General features: G+C 32.9%; 1 protein-coding gene and 2 pseudogenes across 1 annotated transcript; 2 read left to right on the top strand and 1 right to left on the bottom strand.

The window, feature by feature from the left end:
- Window positions 1–3,445: 3,445 nt before the first annotated feature.
- Window positions 3,446–5,764, bottom strand: LOC146929836 (uncharacterized; annotated as a pseudogene).
- Window positions 5,765–11,724: 5,960 nt separating this feature from the next.
- LOC146929837 (increased DNA methylation 1-like) lies at window positions 11,725–15,822 on the top strand. The gene is made up of 16 exons (XM_085708258.1): window positions 11,725–12,064; window positions 12,169–12,292; window positions 12,399–12,491; window positions 12,602–12,683; window positions 12,764–12,829; window positions 12,928–12,980; window positions 13,411–13,565; window positions 13,716–13,926; window positions 14,057–14,114; window positions 14,223–14,279; window positions 14,365–14,616; window positions 14,723–14,787; window positions 14,886–14,945; window positions 15,041–15,134; window positions 15,264–15,404; window positions 15,485–15,822. Exons 1-16 carry the CDS (start codon window positions 11,725–11,727, stop codon window positions 15,572–15,574), a joined length of 1,941 nt encoding a protein of 646 aa, XP_085564384.1. The 3' UTR covers window positions 15,575–15,822.
- A 7,312-nt stretch (window positions 15,823–23,134) lies between these two features.
- LOC146929838 (uncharacterized) lies at window positions 23,135–24,811 on the top strand (annotated as a pseudogene).
- Window positions 24,812–25,276: the final 465 nt, after the last annotated feature.

Raw genomic sequence — 25,276 nt, forward strand, 5'->3', positions numbered from 1 at the left:
GATGCTCTAATATTGTAAATGTTTGATGGTTTGAGACCACAAACTAAGGAAATATTAAATTTGAGTAAGTTAGTCAAAGTGTTTCTTTTGTAAAATAGTTGTGTTAGAAAGAGGAATGCTAGCAACACTCTCTTTTGTGCACTCTCTCTAGCACTCACTCTTTTATTGGGTGAAATCAATGTATGTCCCACCACTTTATGTGGGTTCCATTTCCAAAGTGTAGGTCCTACAATGATTTTACCCAATAAAAGAGTGAGTGCTAAAGAGAGTGCTCAAAAGAGAGTGTTGTTAGCATTTCTCGTGTTAGAAATATTGATAACTCATATTAAATGATATCGTGGTTTGTTCAAGTTGATGTTGTGTCACACACTGCTAGTTAAAAACTTTAATTTGTATTTAAAAAAAATCAATTTGTATGCTTGATACTCTTTAGCAATGATAATTTATTTTAGGGTTACAAATGTAATACACAAAAAATATCTAGTATAAAATTTGCTTTTAGGATTCCATGTGATGTGCATCAACATGGACTAGTGACTCTGCTATTTAACTTGACACATCATCAACTTTAACGTAAGTACTTGATAGGAAGAATATTTTGACTGACGTTAATTGAAGAAGCAATTTGATATTTTGTATAATTGGGTTCTCAATTTGTCAAACAATCACACTTTTAGACCCAAAATGGTGGTTACACTTTACACTATATAAATTGACAAGATTTTTTTGTTATATGTGGCAGGAGGGAGTAATAACTTTGAAATTCAATTCTAATCACTTATTTAAGGTGTCTAAATCTATTACACACAGATCAACCATTTTTATTTTTATTTTTGTTGTTTTTCTTAATTTGAAATTATGAGAATTTTTTTATTAAATTAGTATGTTTCCATAAAAATATTAAAACAATAAGTACAAACAACTACTATATTTCTTACTCGTAAAACTAATAGTTATGGGCACCCCTCAAAACAAAATTATAAAAAAACAGCAAAACCATCATATATTTTATTTATTTTCAATCTAAAAAAATAAATAAAATGACAATCAAATACTTCAAAATCAGTCTTTTCAATATTCATTTTTTTCTCAAACAATGAAATTCACAATATCATCCATCAAACCCTCAACTCCTCTGTTTCATTTCAATCTTCACAGCACTAAGATGCATCTTTGCATTTTGGCGATGAAGCAACCCAAATAGAAGCCAAACCTAAATTCCAAAATAAGGCGACACGCTCCAAGTTTCACGAAAACATAGCAAAAAGAGAGTTCTATTCTAAATAAGGTTTTGACTTTTCTGGTGGATTCCTCTATGGTTTTATAACCCTTTCTTGTGGAGATTTTTTTATTCACTCAGTGTGTTGAGTTGAGATTTTATATTTGGTGATGTAGTATGATTATGTGACATGGCTACCTGAAAATGTTTTATTTGTGTATTGATGAGATATTATTATTATTCCATTGTGATGTTTTGAGAAAAAATAATATGCATGTTGCGCTTATAGAAGAAGTAGGATCTAAATCCTTGTATGATTTATATTATTTGCGTAATTTATCGCTTTAAGAGTTTAGGATGTTACAGGAAACGACAGTTCATCTATTTTCACATTGTGAGGTGGTTTCCAAAGTCTGGTCGAAAGTCTTAAGGGGGTTAGAACTTAATTTCATTACGCTGTCAAACATATTTGTGCATCTTAATTGTTTGGTTAATGAGGTGAGGGCAAAAAAACTAAAACAAGGTTTTTGGGTTATTTCACATGTTGTTATTTGGATGACTTGGAATACGAGGAATGACAATGTTTTTAACAATGGGGTTGTTGAGGTTGATGATATAGTGGACACAATAAAGATTCAATTTTGATTTTGGGTTTTATCCCAGTTGAAGATTGATGTGTGCTTGTTTTACGAGTGGAGTTGGAATCCACATGAATGTTTAATTTGATAGCTTTGGTTTAGCTGGGGGGTGAATTCTATTGGTCGGCCTGTTGTGTGTTGTTCTTCTTGTTTTGTGTTGCTGACAGGGTCCCTTGTTCTAGGCTACTGTTTTGGCATTATTTTAGCTGTCTACAAGTTTTGGAGTTTGTTTTGCATTAGCCTGTCAGAGTTGCTTTTGGTGCTCTTGATTTTCAGGCTTTTGCGTTTTGGTGTTGTGGTTGTTGCCATTGTATTTTCGTTCCCTTTTGCTCGTCTTGAGTGGTATGAGCTTTCTAATAATATTAGTTGTTCAAAAAAATTGTGGATTCAAATAATTACTAGTATGGCATTTTATCGTGGAAGTAAGCATGCAAATCAAATAATTAAAACACAAAAGTTAAATAATAATAATAATAATAATAATAATAATAATAATAATAATAATAATAATAATAATAATAATAATAATAATGATAATAATAATAATAATGCATCATAATACTTGTTTATCAATATAAATGAGAAAAAGTATAGTAAACTTTTTGCACGGAAAATCAAGTATAAAAATAGAATATGCATAAAATTGTAGTCACAGGGACAATGTTTGTTGAGCAATTAGAAAGAGATATAGTTATGTTATTTAATTATGTTTAAGTCCTTCTTTTTCCGTTGTTGTCTTGCTTTCTTGTTTTTTCTTAGCATTGTAACCAAAAAAAAAAGAGCAATATAATGAATGATGAATTTTTAATTTATGTTATTTAATTCTGTACCTCTTGATACAATTTTGACCGAGATATAATGAAATAATAAATTTTATTATCTTATCCACTTAATTATTTAAATAATAAACAAATAAAACATAACTAGTTAAGTTTCTTCCTCTTTCCTTACCAAATAAATAAATAAAATAAAACATAACAACTTACCAATGCGGGTTTGGTATAATAGATTTGGAAGGGCTAGCTATTTCAAGGTTTTTAGAAGATAAAGATAAGAAAATTGTTTTTCTGACATAGAAAAGTTCACAATGACACAAGTAAATTATGTTATTGCCCCCAGCGGCAGTTAACAACTGCTCAATAAAACGGCGGTAATTAACTGCTGTTCACACCAGTTAAAAAAACCAGTGCAGTCTGCACTATGATTTCCAGCCATTTTGACCTGTTTTACCTATAATTTCAAACGGCAATTCCGCATGAAATCAAACCGAAACAACAACATCCAGCAATCACAAACATCAACATTTCATAGTTTATCAATTATTCGGTAACATTACACAAAACCGATAATGCGTTAACGTTTCACAATTGTTTAAAATTCATCAAATTTTCCACATTATGCAACACATTACACGTAATGTACATTAATTTATAATAAATGCGAAACTCAAATATGTTGATATATATATATATAATTAGTTAAAGGTTAGTTACATATCACCCAAAAAAATTGGTCATTACATTATATATCTCAAAAAATACATCGGCGCGTATCGACCGAAAAACGGATTAACACAGACAAAAAAGTGTCATATTTCATCTAATAAAAGCAAATCATCTAAATGTTCCAGAACATCTTCAAATTCGGTGTTTGCTTTAACCGGAGTGTCATCAAACATAATTGGATTGTCTTGATTTGTTGGTTTTTTTGGTGGAACCGGTCTCTCTTTGTCCTCAATCTCCATGAGTGTTCGGAAACAATCGTGTTGATCCAAGAATTCATAACCCCATGTTTTTGCCTCATCGCTCCTATGATTTCTCCACTCCGTGGATGATGGAGGTAGTGGACAACCATCTTTCAACGAAAGAAGGACAAAATGATTTGGGATTAAACCAAGGCAAATCATGTTGCTTTTCGGATTAACCGGAGGCATACCTCTAAGTGGGAAAAAAGTCTCGGAGACTCCAATATCAAGGGTAGTCATATCCACCACCGGCCTATTGTAACAAGATGCAACGATGTGTCCCATATCCGGCAATGTCAACCATTTGTCGAGAGGTGCAAAGCTACTAGGTTTTTGGGGGGATGCAATCCATCCAAAATGTACTTGTAACGGTCCTCGCTCGCATATATCTCGATGTATTCGTTCTTATGCTCTTTCAACTCTTTAATAAGTGCTCTCCGCACCATAACATGACTTTCTTCCGTCAAACCCACGCATTCGGCTATAGCCCTAAACCCACAATGTCTGTCACCAATAACATCCACAATTCTCTCAATGTATGGTCTCATGAATTTTGGCATGTAATACATAGGATTCGATGGATCATAATTTCTTGAAACCAAGGTAGGCTTAGGAACCGGAACATGAGAAATGCCAATGCGAGCACCTTTTCTTTTAGGTTGTGAAGATTTTTTTCGTGGTGAAGATTGACTTTCCGGCTGTTGAGAATCAATAGTCTCCCACGAAGATGGGATCCTACGTGTAGTTTTGATTTTTTTGGGAGCTCATTTGGTTGGCACCTTTCTTGGAGGTGGTGACAATGTTGTGGTCTCCAGAAACGCTAACAACCGCAAATCCTCTTTGATTTCTAGTTTCATTTGGAACGGAACTCTTTCGAGACGTTCTTGGATACCATGCCACTCCTCCGCGACCGAAAACAAATCTTCATTACTTTCTTCTTCACCCATATACAACTTATGCCAATGTGGGTGTATCTCATCCAATCGAATGGGTTTGTTGTGACGAATTTTCATAGCAATGAAGCATGAACAAGGTAGGTCATACGACATCCTTTGAACACAACCGCAAGTTTTCTTCTCGATGCATAAGGTTTTACTAGCACGCTCTTCTTCCACAAAAATAAAGTTCATGGCTTGTCTAGACATGTGACCCCCCAACCCGGAGTACAAAGTGACATCTTTGTACCTATGTTCCAAGACCGTAACGCTTCTACCAAACGATGATTGTATCTCCCCAAATTGGTTTGCCAACATCTCATCTATTTTTTGCCAACAAGTACCAAAATCACCCTTGGAGGTGGACAAATATTCCTTCACCACGCCATGAGCTCCTTCAACTTTATTCGTGGTCCTACACCCAAGATGTAACACAAGGTCCGTCCACGCCCTCACTAGTTTGTCCTTAAAAGGCTTCAAAATTGTAGTTTCAACATAGTGAAGAAACTTTGGATAATCCTTACAAGCATCTTGGAATTCCACTAGATTACCCGCATATAACTCTTGACAAAAGATTTTTGAAATGGGGATTTTTTGTGGAATGGTATGGTGAGGTAAGGTGATAAGTGAATCGGAGGTAGGGCTTTTCTGGTTTTAGGGGGAAAAAAAGGAACGACAGTTAACTCCCGCTGACACCAGCGGCAGTTAACTGTCGGCGGTTCTCCCAACGGTAGTTAACTACCGCTGGGAGCATTTACGTATTTTACTTGTGTCAATAGGAAGTATTCATTATCGAAAAAGCAATTTTCTAAAGATAATGGTGATACTAATAGTAGGGTACATAACGGAAAGGAAGAAAATTTGAAAACAATTATATAATTTCATAATTGTTCTATTACGATTAAAAGACCCCTTTTTAGAAGTGATATATGAATGATGAATTTTTAATTTATGTTATTTAATTATGTTTAAGTCCTTTACCATATGCCACAAATTTGACTAAGATAAATTTCGATGATAAAGTTGATCATCTTATTCACGTACTCCCTCCGGTCTCAAATGTAAAAAACAAAAAAAAAACACACCAATTAAGAAAATGAATTGACTACATTTAAGTCATGTTAAAAAATGTACAACTTTCCAATTTTGCCCTTGTCTTGTAATGATGGAGTGAGTTTAAGTAATTAATTGTTGCATAGAATGATGGAGTAACCATTGAACTTCTCATTGTGAATATCTAAAAGAAAGTGACTTTTGAACTCATGTAGTTATGGGAACGTGAACGAAAAAAAATTTCTTCTGCCCTCCATGTCAAAAAATTTGATGGGACTGCCCCTTGTTGAAAAATAATGATACAAGTGCCCTTGTCCTTCATATCATTTGGCGAGCATTATTTTTAAATTTTTTTTCCTTATGTTTGATGTTTGATTTGGCGAACATGGCCATACTTTTTTTCATGTTTCCTGTTGCTTATGCCTAAAAGCCTTTTTCCTTTTTATTTTTTGATTTTTTTCGTTGTTTATTTGTTTTTTTATAACTTTTTTTATATTTTGGTTGATAGAGAAAAATGACAAGAGCTATTAAAACTCACATACACATGTAGAGGAGTTAGGCTTCGAGAGAACAGTTTCTGCGTATATTTTGATATTTTTATAAGGATTATAAATATTTTTTGATATCAAAATATGTTTTAATTAAAATATGAATTAAAATGTTTTAATTAAAATGTATATATAAGTTACTTATTCTTCTTCCAATTATATCTTTAAGCAAATTTGACAATAAAAATGTTATTTCATTGGGTCAAAAAAAAAAAGTTACAATTAATTAACTTAAACGACTTAAATGTTACTAAAAATACATAAAGGATTTACTTATTACAATTAGTAAATAACTTAAAAGACTTTTGTGTAATTAAAAAAAAACAGGAAGTTACATGTTCGCCAAACAAAAGAACAAACATGGCAAAGCCTGCAATTTTCCTGCACACCTACATGTTCACCAAACACACAGTATAACATGTATAAAAAAATTGAAAAAAATCTATGTTCGCCAATTCATTTGGCTAACAAGGGTATTTTTATCAATATTTTTCAACAAAGGGTAGATGTATCATTTTGTTTGGACTGAGGGTCAGAAGAAAAAAAAATTCTGAAACAACATGGGAACATGTAGCTTTGAGTTAATGGGAATGTGACTTTTAATGAGGGTAAAATTGAAATAGTAGCATTTATTAGGTTAATTTTACTATACTTTTTCTTACATTTGATACCATAATTTTTTTTGTTTCTTGCATTTGAGACCGGAGGGAGTATTTATTTAAATGATTAACAAATAAAAACATACCAACGTGGGTTGGATTCATTGGATTTGAAAGGGACTAGTATCCTCTACAACATGGTGAACCTAGGTTCGAATCTTGCTTTAGAGGGTGTATGATAGTTCTACAAGTAAGATTGCTTATGGTAACCTCTGAACCCACTTGGGTTGCTACGGTGGTGTTGGCCTGAGACTTTGGAATGTGCTCCTCTCAAGGTCTCGGATTCGATTCTCACCAATGAAACTTAAAGAGGAATAATAACTTATCGTATAAAGTCTAAAAAATAGTATGAAACTTAAAAAGGAATAATAACTTATCGTATAAAGTCTATCATATCCTAACCACAAAATACATAAAAAAAAACTCTAAGGGCCCGTTTGATTGTTATGATAGGGTGACAAAATATGATATATTAATCACATTCTTCTTAAATCTCATGTTTGATGCACCAAAGAGATAAGATAAAATAAACGGTTTTCTTATTTTATCTTGTCTTTCCTTTGTAATTTTTATCCTGAGTATAAACTGAGTTAGAAACTATCCTGATAGAATTAGAAGATAATTTCTTATTTATTATCATGATATCATGTATTTGTTATTATAACTAGCGAAAAGATGAGTACCCACGTGCCCGTCTTTCCGCTCTTTTTATTGCGCTAACGTTTGAAAATTATTAACCGTGCTTTTTCTATGAAATTTTGATTTAGATTAAAACTAAAAATATAAATATTTGTTGCTTTCAAGTTATAACAAACCAAATTAATCATGGTTCTCATGAGCTTAGCTCAGTTGGTAAGGACAACGCATAATATATGCAAAGGTCCAGCGTTCAAACCCTGACCGCCACAAAAAACCAACAAACTAATCATGATTATTTATTACAATGACACCTACAATATAACAAAAAAAATATAATCTAAATTTTTTTTAATGACACCAACAATGATCTTTATTGTAGAAAAAATTGTTTAAGGGTATAATTGAGATAATGAAAAAGTAAGTATAAATATGCTTATATAGTTTGTTACACTTTTTAAATGATAAAGAAAAAAACCATATATATATATATATATATATATATATATTCATATAATGTTTGTTACATTTTTTTCTAATATTTAAATTTATACTTATCTATTTGTTACATGTGTTATTTGTATTCAAAATTGAGGGCATTTTTGGAAAGAAAAATTCAACCCAAAAGAGCTGAAATGGGGTGTTTTCTTCATATATAGTATAGATTAATTACATGCCATTTTTACAATATTTAATTAATTATTAGATTAATTTTTTAATTTAAATATAATGATATCATGTTTATTATCATGTGCGCATCAAACACATGATAGGATTTATGCTTATCACGTCCATGTCATATTATGCCTTTATTCAACATCATATCATATTTGTCTCTATCTTATCCTGACCATCTAACGGATCCTAATAGTTTCTGAATATTATGTTAAAGTAAATACTTTTTTTAATTAGATTCAATTTTCTTTATATTATTAAAAGTAATTTAATTCTTTACAAAGATGTTCATGGAAAGTTAATTGTGCTTTCACACAGGTCACTTCCAAATTTGAATCTATACTATATATCCTTATTTATTAATTTTGTTACGTCTGCAGCAATTTAACCTAATTTTTTCCCGCTCATTTGCTTTATTAGGTTTTCAATTATTTAACCTAACCAATTCCATCTAAAAAAATGCATCGCACCAATTTCATTCTATCCTCTTGTCTTTTTTTTTTCCTACACTTATCCTTATTTATTAATTTTGTTACGTCTGCAGCAATTTAACCTAATTTTCCCTTATTTATTAATTTTGTTAGGTCTGCAGCTATTTAACCTAATTTTTTCCCGCTCATTTGTTTTATTAGGTTTGCAATTATTTAACCTAACAAATTCCCTCTAAAAAAATGCATCCTTATTTATTAATTTTGTTACGTCTGCATCAACTTAACCTAATTTTTTCCCGCTCATTTGCTTTATTAGGTTTGCAATTATTTAACCTAACAAATTCCATCTAAAAATCCTTATTTATTAATTTTGTTACGTCTGCAGCAATTTAACCTAATTTTTTCCCGCTCATTTGCTTTATTAGGTTTGCAATTATTTAACCTATCAAATTCCATCTAAAAAAATGCATCGCACCAATTTCATTCTATCATCTTGCCTTTTTTTCTACACTTATCTTTATTTATTAATTTTGTTACGTCTGCAGCAATTTAACCTAATTTTTCCTTATTTATTAATTTTGTTAAGTCTGCAACAATTTAACCTAATTTTCCCGCTCATTTGCTTTATTAGGTTTGCAATTATTTAACCTATCAAATTCCATCTAAAAAAATGCATCGCACCAATTTCATTCTATCCTCTTGCCTTTTTTTCTACACTTATCTTTATTTATTAATTTTGTTACGTCTGCAACAATTTAACTTAATTTTTCCTTATTTATTAATTTTGTTACGTCTGCAGCAATTAACCTAATTTTTCCTTATTTATTAATTTTGTTAGGTCTGCAACAATTTAACCTAATTTTTTCCCGCTCATTTTCTTTATTAGGTTTGCAATTATTTAACCTATCAAATTCCATCTAAAAAAATGCATCGCACCAATTTCATTCATATCCTCTTGCCTTTTTATTTTATTTTATCAGGTCTGCAGCAACTTAACCTAATAATTTCCCTCTAAAATGTTGTATTAGGTTAGCAGCAATTTAACCTAACAAATTCCATCTAAAATGCAGTGCATCAATTTAACCTAACAAATTCCCTCTAAAATGCAGTAATCCATAATATTTCTGCTCACTTTTCATTCCTATCATGTTTTGTCACCGTTTGTATATATCTGTTGTTTCTGTAGACTTTTTTTTTACAATAATTAATGTTAATATTCCTGAAATCCAATAACTTTAAACCAAATATTCTCATACTTCTTTATTTTCACACGTCTTTAAAATTTTATTTTATGGCAAAGTATTATACCTTTTAACATATTATTTTATTTATGATGCAGACTATGAATATTATTTTCTACCACTATAAGCCAAGTATTGATAGCTTATTTAGGTGCGAAACTAAAGTCAATGTTTGTTGGTTAAAGGATTTTAGCCATTAATATGTTATGTTGTTTAATGAATTTTATTTATGAATTTAAATTATTTCAACCTAATATATTTATGTTTGCCCGAACACAAAAATTTGCTTATAATAATTAACCCGGGCAACGCCGGGTATTTAGACTAGTTAAGAAAATAACCTCTTTCAGCTCTTTTGCGCTGACTTTTTTTCTTTCCAAAAATGTCATCGCATTACAAATAGCACATGTAACAAATAGATAAGAATAAACTTAAATATTAAAAAAAAGTAACAAACATGATATGAATATATATATATATATATATATATATATATGTTTGATTTTATTTTCTTTATTATTTAAAAAGTGTAACAAACTAGATGAATATATTTATACCTACTTTTTCATTATCCCAATTATACCCTTAAATATCTTTTTCTATAATAAAGATTGTTTTTCTATAATAAAGATTGTTGTTGGTGTCAATAAAAAAAAAAGATTATGTTTTTTTTTGTTATATTGTGGATGTCATTGAAATAGATATAATCATGGTTTTGAAAGCAACAAATATTTATATTTTTAGTTTTAATCAAAATCTAAATTTCATTAAAAAAATCTTCCGTTCATAATTTTCAAATGTCAGCGCAATAAAAAGAGCAGAAAGACGGGCACGTGAGTGCCCATCTTTTAGCTAGTATCTATAAAATAAATATGCAAAAATAAAAAAATATTTGTGTTTTGTCAATTTTAAGATATTTCAAAATTTTTAAAATATGTACATTAGATTAAAGTAAAAAGTAAATAATCAAAACAAAAAGTAAAATATATTGCGTTTGAAATATTATTAATAAAATAATAAACTATAATTGCATAGAGATGATACCCGGTTCACCCACAAAAAATGTTTCAAATACAATATTCTTAGTAGATGGATAATAAATTTTTGAAATAGTATTTCGTGCATTAAATTAAAGTGAATGTTGTGTTCTTATCTCCACAATGAAATACTGATTTGAAATAAATCTTCAAACCTTAAAAGTAAAATAATATTATTTTTCACCGACATAAATTTTAAATAGGAGCAGAGCCCTTAATAATATGGAGTATCTGAGAGGTAAATAAAGCATGACAAATAATTGTTTCATCCTGAAATCGAAATTTGGTTCTCCGGATTATTTTATTTGATTAAGCATCAATAGAAAAAATCATGTTAATTAAGAATAGTACTTAATAATATTTAATTTTCTTTATACAATTAACTATTTCGTGACAAAATATAAGAGAATGAGATGAAAAAATTCAAATGTATTTGGTCTAAAATTTAGACAAAGTACATTTGGTAATTAAATTATTTAAAATGATATAAGATAAATTCCTTTTTTAATAATAGAATAATTTTTTGAAAAGTATTTTTAAATAAAATAAATTAATTAATGTTTACTTATATTTTATTTTGTTTTATTTGTCATTTTTGCTTGTAAATACCCAAATTTCTTGTGACAAAAATCTATACAGAGGAAAACAAAAATTCTTTTTCTTTAAAAGCAATAGGTTTGACAACAAATTCTATCTCATTTTAATTCTTTTCTTCTCTCTGTCTCATTCACTTTAGCTCCCTTCTTCAACCCAATTCTCAAATTTCCCAAATTTGTCTCAATCCCTAATTCTTCTTTCTTCAATCTTTTATTACATTATCTCATTAGGAGCGTGCTTCGGTGTTTCTGCACTGCTCTATTTTTTGTATTAATTATTTTTCATTTAATTGAACTATTACTATACTATAAATGACGAATGTTAGTGATGCTGAACAATTCGCGATAAAGTCTAAAGTACGTACAGAGCACAAGAGAGAGTTTGCCTTTGCACTTAACTCTCACTCTGAGATCGGGACCTCATTGAGTAAAACCCGACCTCGTAAGAACCAAAATATGGTTCCTACTCCTAAACCTAAGAAGACACGAATGTCCAGTTCACAGGAAGAACTAAACGACAATGTTGTTGAAGAAACCTTAACAAAAAATGGTGATGATGGTAAGAAGAAATTGAAGAATAAGAAGGAGAACAAAAAGAATAAGAAGGCGCCAACTCGAGGGAAAAATCCAAAGTTTAATGTGAATTGCAGAGGTTTGTAAATCATATGTTTAGTGTCCCACTCTTTTCTTGATGTGTTTGCATGCTTATTGCATAAATCAAAGAAGCGATCTTGAAATATTTTTTTCATTTTGAAGATGCCAATGTTGTGTCAGGACTAGTCTGTAGTTCATGTGAGGAATCAAAGAATAGTCAACCTAGTCCAAGACATACAACTCAGACCAGTAATAGTCGTGTCTCATCAACAACCGCCGATTACAGGTATTTTGTTTGTTTCATAATCATAATTTGATCTACTATATAATGGTACATTATAAAATATCTTTGTTGTGATGGTGATATAAAATCCACTATCTAATTATTTCAGATCTCGCGAACCGGTTGTGCCTCAAAGTTCATCATACAAAGGAATGAAGTGCAGCACATATTGTGATAAGAGTCCGCAGAGACTAACTAGGAAGTACGTTTAATTTTGTTTCTCTAATATAAAACATTTACATCAATTTTTATGGATGTATTAATCTCCTATGTTATAATATTATCCTTTATTACGTTTTTTAAATTTTAAAGGGATCAAAGCTTGCATAAGTTGGTGTTTCAAGAAAGTGTGTTGAAAGATGGAGCTGCAGTAGGATATTTTGTTGATGGAGAGGTTGCTTTGATGATGACTCGTTCTTACATACATTTTCTTCCACTTTAACTTTCCTGAATATGTTTTTCATGTATTGGCAGAAACTATTACATGGAGAAATAAACATAAAAAAATCTGGTATTTTGTGTGGTTGTTGCAACGAAGTGGTAATTTTTTTCTTATCATGTAGTATATGTTGTCTCATCCATCAGCTTCGAGTAGACATTGACATTTTTTTTTGAAAAATAAAAAATCAAATGAGCAGGTAAGCGCTTCTAAGTTTGAAGCACATGCTGGTTGGGCATCGCGACGGAAACCGTGAGTTTTTCTTTAAACTTTATTACTAGATGTTGGAATGTTGGATACATGGTATATATATTCCCTTGGATTTGAGTGCATATGAACTTGTTTCCCTAACTTTTATTAGGTCAGTCAAGCAAGCCCGCTCGTTCATAGACAATTTTTTTTATATTTTTTAGTTTTATTTGTATATATATTTGATTTTTATCTTGTAGAGTCGTTGAAACATGGGGAAAATCACACCCTCCTCAACATGTCTAAGGTCGTAACTACATGCAAAACGTTGCAATCAAAGACTCGTTATATTTATACATTGAATTTTATCTTCATCGATTATATTGTTTCTTCTTTTTTCCCTTAATTTCCATATTTTAGCTCTTATTTATTAATGCCACGAAGAATTCTAGTATGGTGTTTTGGGAATCAACAAGTGTTTTCTTTATTGTAGTTACTCGCGCATACGCACCTCTAATGGAGTCTCACTACATGAGTTGGCCATTAACCGGAGAAATTCTATGTCTGAAAGTGATGAACATTGCAGTAGTTGTCAACAAAGAATGAATCTTTTATGTTGTGATGGATGCCAAAGAGCTTTTTACTTAGGTGAAGTATTGATTACTTTATTTATGTTTTTGCATTAGTGCAACTTAAGTTTTCTATTGCATCTTTCATCATAATGTTTGCATCTATTATGTGTTTATACTTTATTTCATCAAGAGTTAGAATAACGAGTTTGGACTTTTTCATTTGCAGACTGTATTGATCTTAAATCCCAACCAAATAGCAAGTGGTACTGTAAATATTGTCGTAATAAATTTGAAAAGGACAAAAATGTAGAGCATAAAGGAAATGATGTGGCAACTGGAAGGATTGCAGAGGATGGTCCTTCAGAACAAATAGCAGAGATAAGCACCCTTTCAGTAAAACAGAAAGTGGTTGAGGATAGTTCATGTGCATTATGCAGGTAATTCCTGTTTTATTTTATGAGTTATGTCATGATCATTTTTCATTGTTTTTTTCAATTTGTTGTTTTGTTCTTGATCAACATTAAAAAAAATTATAGTGGCTTAACATAAATTTGTTCAATGTTTTAGCAAACAAGATTTCAACAATAATGAGTTTGGTCCATGGACAGTAATGATTTGTGACCAGGTATTGGTTCATGTGAATCATTGTTTGTCTTGCCTTATTCATAAATGTGTTTCAATTCTCATATCAATAAATGTTTGATTAAATTACTTTTTTTATATGTTCTTGCAGTGTGAGAAGGGATATCATGTTGAGTGTTTGAAGGATCATAAAATGGCTAACCTAGAGGTACCAAATGTTCCCTTTTTGCCATGATTTTTGTTTTTTTATTCAATATTATATACAATTGTTGATAACCATTTTTCTTCACCAGAAAGTACCTGAAGGTGATTGGTTCTGCAACGTAGATTGTGATGATATTCACATGAAACTAAAAAATTTAATGGCTTGTGGGGATTCAATTCTTCCAGATTACCTCCTAAATTTGATTAAAAAGAAGCAAGAAAAAAAAGGTTTTGAAACTGAATTAGGTCTTGATATAAAATGGAAGATTTTCAACAGGACGTTGATTGATTCTGGAATTATTACTAGTTCGTTGCTTTTCAATGTTGTTGCTATTTTTCATGTGAGTATATTCTTCTTTCTGTGTTTTACTTTAGTTATAGATATTTGACAGATTTGGTTCAATTGAATGCGCAATTTTATTAAGGATTGGAATCTATGTTGTCTAGGAACAATTTGACTCCATAGTTGATACTGGAACATACATTGATTTAATTCAAGCAATGCTTCGTGGGTAAGAAGCATTTACTTCTTTTTCTAAAGTTGATTTTCTTTTTGGACATTGTCGATAGTGAATGGAATTTTCTTCTTTGTTTGGTTGGATTTCTATAGGACAGATATCGATGATAAATATTATTTTGGTGGAATGTATTGTGCAGTGCTCATTGTCAAGTAAGGCTGAGTGTGAAGTATATATGTTTTTTTGTTAACTGCATATTTCTTTTAAAACAATGCTTGATTTTTGTGTGAATTTCATGGTTTTATAGCCAAGTGGTTGTATCAGCTGGGATATTTCGCGTGTTCGGAAAAGATGTGGCGGAGCTTCCCTTAGTTGCAACTAAGGCTGAATACAAAGAACAGGTTGAGTTATTTATTTTAGAAATGAATTTGACCTTTCTCCTTAGGGTTTATTAATTTGAGTAATTATTTGAATTTAAATAGGATTATGTGAAATTTTTATTTACTGAAAATGTTATTGTTTTCTTTTAGGGTTTCTTCCGTTCCCTATTTTCCTGCATAGAGAATTTACTTATACAATTAAAGGTAAAAATGTTAGTTTTACCAGCAGCTCATGAAGCTAAGTCAATGTGGAAAAAAAAATTCGGGTTCACAACGCCCAAACAAGAGTTGGTGAGTAACTTTTTTAAGTTTTTTTTTATGGAGTTTCATTTGTTATTACTTATTAAAATTGACTATCACTATCATGGCAGATGAACGATTTTAGGAAATTCTACCATAATTTGATGATATTTGAAGGGACGTCGTTACTACAGAAGAAGTTAGTTCTTCCATCTCAATAAGGGTGTTGAGCAGAATACCCATTTGAAGTATGTACATGATTTATATTTGATGTATAGAAAAGCAATTGATTCTTGTTGCAGCCATAAAAAAATTGCAATACAAATATGAGAAAGAAAAAAAAAGGGGGATTAAATTTCAAGATAAAGGAAACTTGGACACATGATTTTTAGAAACTTGCAAACTTTGGTGCTAAAATCATTTACTTGTTATAAAACCTTATTATTTTCATTTATTGAGTTTATGAATATTCATTTTTGTTGTTGATATGAATCCTAGGGCTTTCAAAACTATGTTGTTGTGGGAAACTTCAATCATGTCAGAAGTGTGCATTATCGAATATTGTTTGCTTCAAAGAAGGCTAGCAACATGTGTGGATTTATGGCAAAGAGGAGTAATAATAGATATCCATCAACAATTGTTTCTGCAAAAGGAGTTTGGGATACCATTTTTAATTGCTTGTGTGGAATTCGACGTTGTGGGGGGATTAGGAAGGGGAAATTTTTGCAGCATTCAACTCTCTTGTAAAAGAGAAAAAGAAGTATATTGTATCTCAATTTTATTGTTAACTACTTGTTGGTGTTCATTTGGTTGGAAAAGAATGACATTCTTTTCAATGTGAAAATGACAAATTAAGAGGAGGTGATTGATAGCATTAAGATATTATTTTGTGTGTGGTTCATTAGTTAGGAGGGTAGACACAAAAATTATGTATTTTTGGATTGGTGGAATATTCATTTATCTTATCTTTAAAGTGTGCAATACAATTATTTTATAATGAGTTTTGAGTAACTCTTATACTTTCATCAATAATCTTTTGCGTATAAAAAATCTGAAAATATTTGTTTTCCCTATAATAAACTGGAAAGTTTAACGGGAACTCATCCCATTGATAAGAAAAGAAGAAAAAAAAATGTTCATCCTTAATTCACACGTTTAAAGCACCTCCAATGGTGAACTTCTCTAAAAGTTACTTTGTAGGTTCTATTAAGTCACACCATCTTGAAACAACTCACTTATTTTTTTTATTTTAATGAAATGGTATTAGGTCACACAACTTTACATCACATATTAATACTCTCTTCGTCCCTGATTATGAACACTCTTTGACAAATGTTTTTGTCGATAAATATAAACTCTTATACAAATTACTAAATGCATTTTTTATTTTATTCCTAAACATAGTTTTAATTATACTACTAACTTTACTTGAAATATAAAAATTCAAATTTAATACGCATGCAATCAAATGAGAATTTGGTAATATTCACACACAAAATTGACACATTAATTGTTTTAACGACTCTTCTTAAGAATTGGGAAAAGACAAAGGAGTCTTGTATATTATTCAAAGTTAAAAAAGATATGTAAAAAATAGGTTATGGTCTACCAACTTTTCATAAAGTGACTTTATTCGTTGAATACACAGTTACACTATGTTGTAGTACCCATATTACTTTGAAATATAGGCACCCATAGAATTCACTATTAGACTGCTTATATTAGATGACTTTGATGTGTATTCAACAATGTTTTCTTTTAGCATCTGCATCTTGGAGTAGCACCACCTCTAAAATTGTAAGACACTCTTTCATCTCATCAATAACCAATAAATACATGCATACAAATCACCCCTAATTATATTCAAAAGAAGAAAGAAACCACCCCTATGTAACAAAATAACTTATGTCAACCAAGTAACTAACATTTACCAAATTAAAGTTCATAGGGTTTAATATTATGAAAATAAAAATCACATAAACAAAACAAAAAATTAAAAGTGGTTGTATAAGCAATTTTAATGGTAGCTAGATGAACGTGTAATTATAATTATATATTCGTGGTAGAAGTAATTTCAGAGTAATAGGGATTTTGATTGAGGCTTTGTAGGCATTCTCACTATATCAAGTTTTTTTTTATTAAGTTGTTTGAGAAACTATTATTTACTACTTCAAACATGGTTTGTTAGAAGTGTGGGAATTGAGGAACAAAACAACCATGTTGTGCATATTGTTGTCTGGAGACAATAACAAAGACAAAAACAAAAACTAAAATCAAATTGAGGAATTTTCGGATTCAATAAAGGATTTGGATTTAGAGAGATAGTGGGAGGTACTGATGGAACGGTTGATGCATTTCGAATATGGCAAATGTACCAAATCGTTTACCAAGTAATAAAGTGATAAGTAAAGTATCGTATCCACATGGATTGTCGTTTCATCCAAACAATTCTTGTTACTTAGTTTTATAAGTTGACGATATAAAAGATAAGGGTTAAAAAGACTTGCAATTTTTATCTGTTTGCAACAGAGCAAGTTTACCTGTTTTTGGTTGCAGAAAAGTAAACAGCGGTTATGATTCTTCGAATCCCCTTTGTATATATGTTGTTTGATAATAAGTAATATAAATGTCGTGTTTATTTATCTTAGGCAGACTATACAAGTGATGAGGTCGTTGGGGCATTACTAACCTACTTTGGTCTATCCCTCTGATGACTAACTGCACCTGCTAATCGCATGGTGATCCTTACGTGCAGGGTCTTGTTAATTCAAAGGTAATTGAAACATAAACTTAAATTGGCTTTCCACTGTTTCCCAAGGAAATGAAGGCCAAGGTTCCCTTAGTTCTGCCCATCTATGAATCTTAGGACAATCATAGCACACTCTCTTTACGCTTTCTTAGTAGTTCTACAAACAGATAACCCTAATCTACGTCTACCTTACTAAGGGTTTCAAGATAATGGTTTTATTAGGTTATAGCTTAAATCAGATATCTAGGTGCTTGTTTCCCTAATTACTAACCAGTTAATTCCTAGGTTCGGTAAGGCACCACCCGACTCAATGGGCATCATCCACTAAGTACCTACGTCTAGGGTTACCAATTCTTACATTATCCTTGGCTAGTTAATGATCACTTACTTCCTAGAGAGATAGTTATCAGTAAAGGTATCAAGATATAAGAATCCAGCTAGTGATAGCAATATTAGGCCCTGTCATAACCTAAGTATCTAATCTAGGATTGCACCTCTCACAGAAATAAACTACTTCCTAATAAAACTTAATAGCGAACAAAAGAACAAATAAAATAAACGACATATTATATTAAATAAATATCCAACAAAAAATAAATAGAGGTTCATCTTAGAACTCCAACATAAAAAGATTTAGTTACACATGGTAACTAAAAACAAATTACTAAAGATAAAAACATACCCTAGAAAATCAAGGAGAAGATAGAAACTCTTCTGATGCTCCAAAGTTTCCTTCCTATTGAACTGCCACAGTTTTGAACGAAAATTTATGAATGAGGAAGGCTGGTATTTATAGTGAGAGTTTCTACCTGGGTTTGGGCTAAAAGTGCGGGCATTACCCAAAACAGAATCAGGAAAAGACAGTTGCGCCCGACTTTTTGCATGCACGAGGCGTATGGATAATGTGCCTAACACATGTGTATGGCCAAAACCATGCCCTAGGCACATGGCATGCCAATCCATGTGTTAGGCACATGATTCATGTGCTAGGCGCATGCGGTCTTCTCCTGGGCCCAAATTCTCCGATTTTCCATCGTTTTAGGTCTTCGTCTTCAAATAACTTGCTTAGGAACATGGGAGCAGAATTCCTCCCTGTTGTAAGTCTCCTGAGGCCTCTTGAATCTTCATTCTTTGTCTTCCTGAATCTTCACAATTCTTTAGATGTTCTTGATTTGCCATTTGCATGATTTCTTCATGAATTACTTCAAAAAACCCCTAAAATTGCTATGTTTTGGGATAACTAGAATTACAGACTCAAATATAGAAAACATTATGAAAGTCCCAAAATCATAGGCAATCGTTCTAATACTCCTTATTTTTGCTGCTAAAACCTACTGAAAATAACTGAAAAACATGCTAAGAATAACGTAAGATGATTTGTCATCACTTGGTGAGAATCTGATATCCTAGACTAGCAAAAGATAATCAACTATTGCATTGTCAACAGCAGAAGCATAATACATCTCAGCTGCAGGTTGTTACACACTGTAACAGTCCGATTTTTCGCTAGATTTATTTTATTATTTATTTAATTCTTTTATGTGTGTTAATATGTGCTCTTATGTGATTATTTGCCTCTGTGTGTATTTTTGGTTGGGAATCGTAGAATTCGGTGTTAGAAGGGTATTTTAGTCATTTTGGACTTAGGGGCATTTTGGTCATTTTGAGAGTAGGGGTAATTTTGTAATTTTGCTGATGATTACTTTTAGTGCTTAGTGAGAGTGGGTATTTTATTAAGTTACTAGAGAGAGTGTGGTAATTATTTGGTTACCGGAAGTTGACCGTTTTTTTTGACAAATACCGGAAGTTGACCGTTGTTATTACATTTTACCGTTAAGTGAGTAGTAACATTTTGGGTTAGAATAGAAATGGGTTAGGCCCATTAAGGATTGTGAGTTGAGCCCAATTAAGTAAAGCCTATTTAAACACTAGTGTTAGTAGAGGAATAGGATTTTTACCAACATTTTTCACATTTGGGAAGAGATAGAGACAAGATAAGAGAAAGAGTTTGAAGGAGGAGAGCTAGAGATAGAGCTAGAGATTCAAGCTTTGGGAGCTAAAGTGAAGCCTTAGCTTGAGTTTGTGGAGAATTAAGGTAAGGGGGTTAGTCTTTACTCATAATCATTTAGTTGTAACTTCTACCCTAATTTCCTACATAAGTGCTTATTTGAATAATTGATTATTTATGAAATTAATTGTGAAATTCGTGCTTATGTTGTGAGGCAATGTTTGGGTATGTAAATTGAATGTTAATTGAGTGGTTGTTGATGAAATTGCAAGCTTAAATCATGTACATATGTATGCTTTGTGTTTTACCCAAAAATTGATGATATGAGATGTTGTTGTTGATGAATTGTGATGAATTCATGATTGGTTGTTGTTGTTGATATTGTGAGGTGATGTTGTTGATGTTAGAAACGTTGGGTAATCATAATCATTAAGTTTGCTATGATTTATGTTGTTATTTTTGAAGTTTATGAAAATGGGTCAAAATGGTGAATTTGTTAGGAGAATGTTTTGGGTCAAATTTCATATCAAATTGAGTGTCTTTTTATGTTTGGAAATGTTTAGACAAGCCTTGGGATCAAATTTGGGCATTGGGAAGTCAAAATTGGGGTTTTGGGGTGAAAATGGAGTTTTTCCCGAGAGCTTACTGTCATAACTCGCCACCGCACTCGCGAGGCGAGTTGGACGCGAGCGGCAGGGGCTCCCTGGAGCTTGCTCGCCTCGCGAGTAAAGTTACTCGCAATGGCGAGTTACACTGGGCAGCACCCCCTGTTTCGCGTTCTTGCTTCTTTTTCCCTCGTTTCTGTTTTGATTTGATTTTTGGTGTGAACATGGAAGTTTTAGATAATCTTGTTATCTTTCCAAAGGCTTTGCTTTGGCATGGAAATGATATTTGGTTTTTAAGTTATGAGGAAAATACTCTTAGTAAATTTTACGAAACTTCCGCGTAACTATTCCTAAGCCGACCCAAACCTTGTGGATTGTTTCCTAACTTCAAATTATTGTTTTATGAGTTCATTTAAGGTGTCTAATAGTTCCTAAACTGTGATTGTAGTAGACCTAACTTGTTTTGATTTGAAAATGTAAAATTCCTTAAAGTGTGACGAACTTTGTGATTTTTATGATTTCGTCGTGTTTGGCCGGTGAAACGCCCAAGTATTCTCTACTGCACTTAAATGTGACCTAGAGATATACTTAGTTGAGGCATTGGATCTTAATTGCTTGGTTTTGAATTATTTGTCTCAAATATTTTTATGTAGAACATGACAGACGAACTTGTCGAAAATGGTTCTTTAAATCCAATTACCTTATAATTCTTTCATGAATGATTTTATATGATTAATTGAGGATATGTGGACTATTGTTGAAGGTTTAATATGGTATTTATTATGAAATGATGTGTTGTACACTGTTGTTGGTGATATAATTGTTGAGTTTTGCATTATTGGGTCTTTACTTGTATGTCCATGCATCATAATCATATTGAGTCATATGTTGAAATGTAAAGGAGATGGACTTTACATAGGTTAATTGTAAGAGGAGATGGACTCTTACATATGATGTTTTTGTTGCATCATGGGTGACGACCTTGAGGAGATCCGGTACCACATGCATATATGTGTCGAGTATAGGCGCATTGCATATTGTCATGGTGTCTTGTTGTGGTATGCGAATGTTGTTTGTCGGTGATGAACATGTTTGATGAGTGCTAGTTGTGATGTTGAGTTTGTTGTATGAATGTAATTATTGATGTTAACCATTCATGCAAACTATCTGGGATTTAATTAGATTATTTATATCAAATTGTGATTTGTTGATTATGATAAATGTAATGCTTACCCCCAGTGGTTTTTGCCGCCTACCTATCTGTATGGTTGGGTAGACGTTGTGCAGGATTAGTTGCTTGGTGAGTCTGCTTGGTGGATGTTTGGATGGCGGGAGCTTTCTCCGCTGTCGAGTCTTAGTCTAGGACAGGCTCTGATTAGGCTAGTGTCTTGTGTCTGTTGTTGATTTGACTTTATTGTCCCTGTGTTTAGGACTTTGAGGATTTATATGTTGGTGTATTTTTTACTATGGTCTGTATTTGAGGAGTTATATGTTTTGTTCCGCTGAGACTGCTGAGATAATTTATATATATATATATATATATATATATGCATGTTGGGCTTTGGATTTGTGTTAGATGTAGCGTCTATTTCTTGAATATTTGTTATATTCGCGTGCTTTATCGCTTTAATAGAAATTGGGAATTACAAGTTGGTATCAGAGTCGTGGTCAGTCCTTGTCCGGACTAGCATTCGTTGAATTTTCCTGTTAGTATGCGAATGGTAATGAGTTACCTTCAGTACTTGTTTGTTGTGCTGTTGTTCTTATCTGTTGGTTGGTTTTGTGTAGTCTTGAGATGGCTGGTGGTAGAGATGATGCAGCGATTGCACAGGCTTTGGCTTTGATGGCCCAGGTGTTGGCTCAGCCCAATGAGCAGGCTGCGGTTGGTCATCGTGATCCTGGAGAGGCTGAGGAGTGGAGGCTTGATTGTTTCTTGAGAAACAGTCTGCCGACGTTCAAGGGTAGGTATGACCCGGATGGAGCTCAGACATGGATGCAGGCCATGGAGAGAATCTTTCGTGCTATGGTGACTAGTGAGGATCAGAAGGTCAGATTGGCTACTCATATGCTTGCTGAGGAGGCTGAGTATTGGTGGACCAATGCTAAGGGAAGGCTTGAGGCCGGTGGTGGAGCTGTGACTTGGGCTAGGTTCAAGACTGAGTTTTTGGGGAAGTACTTTCTTGAGGATTTGAGGACCAAGAAGGAAGTGGAGTTCTTGAACTTGAAGCAAGAGAACCGTTCAGTGGCTGAGTATGCGGCAATGTTTGAAGAGCTTTCGAGGTTTTGTTCGTACATCAATGCGGAGGATGCTATGGATTCCAAGTGTGTGAAGTTTGAAAGCAGTTTGAGGCCCGATATCTACCAGTACATGTGTATTCAAGAGATCCGAGATTTTGACACTTTGGTGCACAAGTGTCGTATGTTTGATGAAGGTGGGAAGGTCAAGGTGAATCATTATAAGGCGATGAATGAGAAGAAGGGAAAGAGTCATGGATTTGGGAAACCGTATAACAAGGACAAGGGAAGGAAGAAAGAAAGTGGTGGAGGCTTCAAGTTGAATGTTGCTGAGGTCAAGTGCTTCAAGTGTGGCACAATCATGGGCGGACTTGGCCAAGGCCTAGTGTGGCAAGTGCCACACCAGCCCAGGCCCAATTCTCACAACTACCTTTATTCTATTGCCACCTCGTCCTTTCTTCTCATGCTGCTTTCTGTTGGTGTAACAGCTTGTATAATTGAGCACACATCTTCTATGGCTGATTTTGCACACATCTTCCAAGGATATATTTAGAATAAATTTCTCAAGTACTGTTGTAACTCCTATTTTCTTTACAATATCACATGGAATTTTTTTTTATATAAAGGAAATGACAAAATCATATGAAACTAATGCATATTTGCAAAGTCTAAATTTGAATCACGACGAATGTGTTTAATCAAACAATATCGGTATTGTTAATTGAGCTAGTTTTATGGATGACACATCGAATGAAATTTTTTAGGCACAATTTTTGTGGCTTTTGGGATACACGTAGAACAATTTTTTAATCTAACAATATCGGTATTATTATAACTTCTTATTATATTTAGTATTATTTAATTATTTGATAAAAAAATTTGTGCCCCAGTGATATTGAGAGTCCAGGTCCGCCCCTGGGCACAATGGGACATTTTGCTAGTGATTGCAAGAATGGTGATAGATTGCTACAAGTGTGGGAAAGCGGGTCACAAGGCAATTGAGTGTACTTATGTGGAGAAGGAGATCACTTGCTACAATTGTGGTGAGAAGGGGCACATCAGTACTAAGTGTACCAAGCCGAAGAAGGCGGCGGGGAAGGTGTTTGCACTGAATGCGGAAGAGGTGGAGCATCCGGATAATCTCATCCAAGGTATGTGTTTTATCAATAGTACTCCTTTGATTGCAATTATTGATACTGGTGCTACTCATTCTTTTATCGCAGTTAGTTGTGTTGAGCGTTTGGGTTTGGTTGTGACTCTGTTGTCTCGTGGGATGGTTATCGATACCCCAGCTAGTGGTTCAGTGACTACTTCTTTAGTGTGTGCTAAGTGTCCTGTTAGTTTTGGCAATGTTGATTTTGAGTTGGATCTTGTGTGTCTTCCGTTGAAGCATATGGACGTTATTTTTGGTATGGATTGGATGTTGACTTTTGGTGTTAACATTAATTGTTTGACCAAGAGTGTAACGTTTTCTAAGCCGGTAGTTGAGGAAGGTGGGAGGTTCTTGACCGCGGAGCAAGTGAAGAAGTCCTTGGATGGCGAAGCTAGTGTGTTCATGATGTTTGCTTCCTTGAAGGAGAGTAGTGAGAAAGGATTTGGTGATTTGCCGGTAGTGCAAGAGTTTCCAGAAGTTTTTCCGAACGACATTACCGAGTTACTGCCGGAGAGGGAAGTTGAGTTTGCAATTGATTTGGTGCCAGGAACGAGTCCTATTTCGATTGCACCGTATCGGATGTCTGCATCAGAGTTGGGTGAGTTGAAGAAGCAGTTGGAAGAGTTGCTCGAGAAGCAGTTTATCAGGCCGAGTGTTCTCCGTGGGGTGCTCCAGTGTTGTTGGTTAAGAAGAAGGATGGAAGCATGAGGTTGTGTGTGGATTATCGACAGTTGAATAAGGTGACGATTAAGAATCGGTATCCGCTTCTGAGGATTGATGATTTGATGGATCGGTTGGTTGGTGCAGAAGTGTTCAGCAAGATTGATTTGAGATCAGGATATCATCAGATTAGAGTGAAGGCGGAAGATATATCCAAAACTGTGTTCCGAACGAGGTATGGACACTATGAGTATTCTGTGATGCCATTTGGAGTATCTAATGCGCCAGGTGTCTTCATGGAATATATGAATAGGATATTTCATCCTTTTCTGGACTGTTTTGTGGTGGTGTTTATAGATGATATTTTGGTGTATTTGAAGTCGGAAGAGGAGCATGCCGAGCATTTGAGGATTGTATTGGGAGTCTTGAAGGAGAAGAAGCTGTTTGCTAAGTTGTCGAAGTGTGAGTTTTGGTTGCGGGAAGTGAGTTTCCTTGGTCATGTGATTTCTAAAG

This window comes from Medicago sativa, chromosome 4 (assembly GCF_051527215.1).
Source record: "Medicago sativa cultivar Bolivia chromosome 4, Bolivia_mono, whole genome shotgun sequence".
In the NCBI taxonomy this organism is placed as follows: Eukaryota; Viridiplantae; Streptophyta; class Magnoliopsida; order Fabales; family Fabaceae; genus Medicago; species Medicago sativa.

Coding starts and splice junctions, on each gene's coding strand:
- LOC146929837 (XM_085708258.1), top strand. CDS start 11,725: ATGACGAATGTTAGTGATGCTGAACAATTCGCGATAAAGTCTAAAGTA. Junction 12,830..12,927: donor GTGGTTGTTGCAACGAAGTG/GTAATTTTTTTC, acceptor TCAAATGAGCAG/GTAAGCGCTTCTAAGTTTGA. Junction 15,135..15,263: donor AGGCTGAATACAAAGAACAG/GTTGAGTTATTT, acceptor GTTTTCTTTTAG/GGTTTCTTCCGTTCCCTATT.